The following is a 5,767-nucleotide window of genomic DNA, read 5'->3' as shown; positions in this document are numbered from 1 at the left end:
TATTCGAAATGATATTCATGTTTGAATGTACTTAAATACAATTTTAAAAATGAAAAGTGAATTGAAAAATCATATTATACTAACATGTTTTCCAGATTTGAAAAATATGTTCGAGTTGAAAAAGTTGCATACAAATTTTCATTATCAAACATCAATTTTTAAATTAAGTGAAAAATTATCATTTTTTTAAAGAAATAATTCTTATGTTTGAATGAGTCCTAAAAGTAGAATTTAAAAAAATATGAAGATAAATTTTTTAAAGTATGATAAATGAAAAATGAGAGAAAAAATAGTAATTTTAGTGGTCAATTTTCATGACATAAGTAACAATTCAAAGAATTAACTTTAACTTTTTTATACTCTTAACCTTTAATTATTTAAATAAAAATAATAAATTTCAAAAAATAAATTATTTTTCATATATACAAACTAAGGGAGTAATTATGTTGGTTTAAAAAAGATTTAGAAAAAACATAAAATGAGAAAAGAGAGGAAAGACAAGAGTAAGAAAGAAAAGGCAATATAATGTGGGTCAGTCAGAATCTAAATCAATAAAATACTCCCCTCATCCATAATAAATTTTTTCGAGTTTTAGGGATAGAGAGGATTTTGCGTCAATTAATTAATGGAGTGCTACGTGTCACTGTGTCAGGTCATCCTCCCAAAATTTAAATCCCCAAATGGTTACTGTAGTGGTACTCTCCCATCATCAGTTTCCTTGTGTTAATTTGTTAAGAAATGATAGCTGAACCCTAACAATCTTCATAACCAAGATGAACACAAGCATGCAATCTCCATCTCTAGACGCTTGCAAATCCTTTAAGCTCCAACAACATTTCCAATTCCTGAGAGGTAGCAGTTACCATTACACTTCACCTTCAATACATAAACCCAATTATTGCGTTTCCTGCAGGGGCACTGGAAGTAGAAAGTTCGACAGTAGGGAGAGGGTGAAAGTGAATGGGAAGGGGAAGGAAAATGTGTGGAGCATTGACAACGAAATGGCAAAGACGGACAAGGAAAGAGATAAGCCGAGGAGAGGGAGGAGAAAAAGAGGTGGAAAGAGGATGAGAAATGTTACTAGGAAAAGCAAAGGTGATAGAGTTATGATCTCTAGTGCTATGTTAATGGAAGTCGAAACCGTTTTACAGACTCAGGTAAATTTTGTGTATAATTTGTAATGCAAGTGATGAATTGACTTGTATAGAGCTGAATTCTTTCAATTTGGGGTTTTGAGGTGTAGCTGATTGATTTCTAATGGGAGTGAATTCATGAATGCAACTCGCAAATATATATATCCCTAGTAAACCTTATATGGCCTCCATTTACTTTTATTTTGTTATCCCAATGTAATTTTGTGCTGTGGTCTTCTCCTGTCATGCAGTCTACTTCATTTGTTTACGGAATTTGGGACAAACTCTTATGTTTATAACTTTATTTTGACTCAAGTATGAGCATGCTTCCAGCATTTAGCAACCAAATGTGTCTGTACATGTTGGAGCATGTCGTATGGAAATTGGCCCATTTGCCACATGATAAGCCGTTCATGTGAGCTGTGAAATTGGGGATGACTTGGCGTTTCTGTCAGCAGCTGGAATGACTGCATGTGCGAGCTGACATATGCGCAAGTTGTCTGTTGTATATCCAATTAGATATAATAGAAAAACACATGGCAAGTCATGGAACGTTCCGCTATTGAAAGTAGTTTGCTAGCTTACCAGGGTGATTTGTGGTTTCGACTAGTAGAAGAGGAGCAAGGTCTTTGAGTAAGTTGATTATACCTTTAAGATCTACTTGTAGTGGGTTCCAATCAGCTGATTGTGAACATTAATGTGATGAAGTTTTCTTTGAAATCATACTGTTGTTAGCTTTTCAGAATTGTGTTGAAAGTACAAAGTTAGTTTATAAATTCTTATATTAAGTACAGCTACAGTGTTTATTTTCAAGACACCTGCTATTAATGCCTTTCAAGTCAATGACGGGTAGGTTCTAGGAATGTCAGAAATTTAGGAAGTGTGATGAATTTTAGACAGGTAGAGCATAGCTTGAGATGACAAAGTGAACATGGTGATTTCAAACATATTATAGAGGAGTTATCATTTTGCCTGGCGTAGATACTTCACAGCTACTTCCAGTTAGCCCAAACTGACTTTTATGTTGATGCATTATTCATGAGAGTATAATCAAAATTATGTCTGTTCAACTTTTAGGTTTTCTTTGGTTTTTCCTCTCTTCCCAAATTCATAGATGTATGCTTTTGTTTCAGGAACCTGTTATCTTACCTTCATGGAATACATTTATTAGTAGTGTCAGTGGGATATGGAAGGGAGTTGGAGCTGTTTATTCTCCCATCACGGCAGAGATGGAACCTATCGAGATTGGCAACAAGAATGAACACCTCTTTGACTGCTATACTCTCTCTCGTATTGATATAGAGCCATCTCCTTCTGCCAGTCAAAGATCTCTAATTCGAAGGAAAGTAAATTGGGTAACAGTGAATCCACACGGGGAAGTTTCAGAATCGAATGGGGGTAACAACAGAAGCACAGATGCAGCATCGTCCTTCGATATACATGACGCCCCTGATAGAAAATCAAGAAATTTGCCAAAGTTTGAATCTTTTGACTTTGGAAAGACTGATATTATGGAGGAAGACATTATGGGAATGGAACCTGGCCTTGTTTTCTTTGAGGTAAAGCTAACTTGGTGTTTATGACGTTGGTTCTCTATTGTGTTAATTTTGATGCCATTAATGGTGATTATGGTTCCTAGTGCTTTTGGTCAACTCCATACTAGTTCATTACTACAGAGTTTTAGTAAAAGGTCCTATCTATTTGCAGGATGGATCTTACTCAAGAGGCCCAGTTGATATCCCAGTTGGTGAATCTGATGACTCTAACTATTATCTCTCACCAACTTTTAAGTTTGAGCAAGTAAGTTTCACATGTTATCTTGGTTAAATTTAGTTTATGCTTTTTTTTTGCTGTGGTAATTGGTAGAAAAAGAAAAGGAATTGGAGTACTTCTGCTAACAAAATTCACTTGATTGATACATGTACATACACCTAGCAATTCAACATAAAATTCAAGATATTACTTTTTCCCTTTCACTCCTTGGATGGGGAACCATTTAGACATAACTGGTAGGAAAAGAAAACAAATCAGAATACTTTTTACCTAAGTTGCACGAACTCTTCACTTTCTATAACACACCTGTGTCGGATTCTCCAAAAATACGCTACTTTTGGAGAATCATCCGACATGCACCCGTTGACATTTTTGAAGAGTCTAAGCAACATAACTTTTTACTAAGCCAAAGAGCATTACCAAAATATGGTTGGGTTAGTAACATCCTTATCAAAAGGAAAAAGGTTAGTGACATGCTATATTGATGAGCTGATATTTACAATTTATATTAGAAGTACAAATGTCTCTTGTCAGGATTTGTAATTACTATTGGTTGCTTAAAAAATACAACTTTTTCTTGATAAAGCATTTAGTTAATGCTGTGTGAGATGAGTGAAAGAATCCCTTTAGCTGCATCATTATCAATCCTAAGGAATAATTTTTTGGAGGTTTCCGACCAGAAATCTGGCATCATCATTATCAACCTGAGTGAAGGTTTCTGGAATATTTCACTACTTTTGGAGGCATTGTGTAGTACGTCACTTCCATTCTATAGAAAAGTTCGACAAGAGCCTCAATGAATCATTTATAACCTTGATTCCAGAAAGAGATGGTAAATTAGATATTAAGGATCTTTGACATATAAGTCTACTAAGAAGCAACTACAAAAATTTCGGAGACTGATTTCTTTTAGACTTAAGAAAGTCCTAGATGGCATGTTGTTGACATCCCAAAATGCATTCGCCTATGAAACAACCATATAAGATATAAGTCTACTAAGAAGCATTGACAAGAATTTTGGGTAAGTGGATTTGACTTAAGAAGTCCTAGATGGTATGTTGTTGGTGTCCCAAACTGTATCTACCCAAGGAGTACAGATATTAGATGCAACTGTGGTTGCAAATGAGTTTGTGGTCTCCAGGAAGAAAAATGAGGAGACAGGATTATAGTGAAAATTAAATTGGAAAAGGTATATGCCAGACCAACTGAGATTTTCTTTTTGATTTTGTGATGAACAAATATAGTTCTGAGAGAGGGTGAGACACAAATTCATTTGCATGTCTGTGGACAAATTCTATGTCTTGGTCAATGGAAGTGCCATAGGTTTCCTGGGAAGTTCAAGGTATCGTGGTAAAAGGGATCCTTTATCCCATTCAAACTTGTCATGGAGGCACTCAGCAAGATAATGAATTGAGTAAAAACAGTGTGTTATTTTAAATTCACAACTAGCAGGGTAATGCAGTAGGTGTATATTTTGCTATTTGCAGATTGTTGAAGTTTACTTTTAGTTATTGCAGTAACTTTTAGTAAAATAAGTTGTTTAGTTTAATATGAATTTGCATTTAGAATTTTAGTTAGGTTGTTTGGATTGTTGAGATATTTTAGGTTGTTTTAAATTTGATTATGTGTTTTATGTTCGCTATTTAAAGCTCCTCAATGCTTCATAAAATTATTGAAATCAATTGAAAGGTACTGAAAGCCACTTCAATCCATTGAGAGACATTTTCAATCCTTTTGTACTGCCCAATTTTTTTAAAAAACACCTACAGTGGTATCAAGAGCTTCATTGATCTCTGTGAATTCTTTCAAAGAACTACCATACCATTTTTAACCTGTAAGGGCTACTTTTTTAACCCGTAAAGGCTACCTTTTATCCCGTCAGGGCTACCCATTTTAACTCGTCAGGGCTACTATTTTCAACCCGTGCTTTATTCAACGCACAAGCTTTTCTAAGACAATTTTTAACCAAAAAATAATGGCAAGTAGCAGTCTCTCTTTGAATGCGCCAAAAATTTTCACAGGTGAAAACTATCAAATTTGGTTTGTGAGAATAAAACTAGATTTTGAAACCTATGTGAGATGTGATGTTGTGAAGGATGAAAAATCTTTGCAACAATATTTTGCAAATCCTACAAAAGTTTAGATTAAAGCACTTTCAAAAAAACTTCTACACAAGACAATGTCATGGAATGTGTTTTTGAAGCACAAAATCAAAAGAAGAAAAAGAAAAAAGAAGAAATTTTGCAAGTTAAAAACAATGAAAAGAATCCAGCATCAACTACCAAAGCAAAAATTGAGGAGCATTTTTTCAATTGCTGTAACTAAAGCAAAAGAGGTGTGTTGAAGTTTGCTTTTAGTTATTGCAGTAACTTTTAGTAAAATACGTTGTTTAGTTTAATATGAATTTAAATTTAGAATTTTAGTTAGGTTGTTTGAATTGTTGAGATATTTTAGGTTGTTTTAAATTTGATTTTGTGTTTTATGTTAGCTATTTAAAGCTCCTCAATGCTTCATAAATGTCACGCCCCAAGCTACCCCCAAGACGCGGACACGGGACCTAGGACCACAAGTGATCCCAAGCTAACTCTGCTGGCATGATCATGAGCATACTAAAGATAATAATAACTGATGCGGAAGCTAAATCATAAATAAGATGAATAGATGGGGAATACCCATATACTATATCTGAGATATATGAAAACTGATGAGTTTAATACAAAGAAGATATTAACTCAACACTAAGCTGAATCTAACTATGTCTGAAATAAGCCTCTAAACTGACTAGAAATGTTGGGACATGCCCCAACTAGATCTAGCAAAACTGAAACTAAAGACTAAAAGCAATAAAGATAAACATGTCA

At 34.2% G+C, this 5,767-nt stretch overlaps 1 protein-coding gene across 1 annotated transcript in view; it reads left to right on the top strand.

Annotated features, from left to right (window-relative positions):
- The first annotated feature begins 583 nt into the window (after window positions 1-583).
- Window positions 584-5,767, top strand: part of LOC102604890 (uncharacterized) — a 24,413-nt gene continuing 19,229 nt past the window's right edge. Inside the window, exons 1-3 of the mRNA XM_006338834.2 lie at window positions 584-1,157; window positions 2,267-2,692; window positions 2,841-2,933. Coding sequence (XP_006338896.1) covers window positions 774-1,157; window positions 2,267-2,692; window positions 2,841-2,933 — 903 coding nt within the window. The 5' untranslated portion in view covers window positions 584-773. The remainder of the gene's footprint in view (window positions 1,158-2,266; window positions 2,693-2,840; window positions 2,934-5,767) is intronic.

The sequence above is a fragment of the Solanum tuberosum genome, unplaced genomic scaffold (genome assembly GCF_000226075.1).
Source record: "Solanum tuberosum cultivar DM 1-3 516 R44 unplaced genomic scaffold, SolTub_3.0 scf00007, whole genome shotgun sequence".
Lineage (NCBI taxonomy): Eukaryota > Viridiplantae > Streptophyta > Magnoliopsida > Solanales > Solanaceae > Solanum > Solanum tuberosum.
The sequence above is the reverse complement of the archived record's forward strand: the minus strand, read 5'-3'. Positions and strand labels throughout refer to the sequence as shown.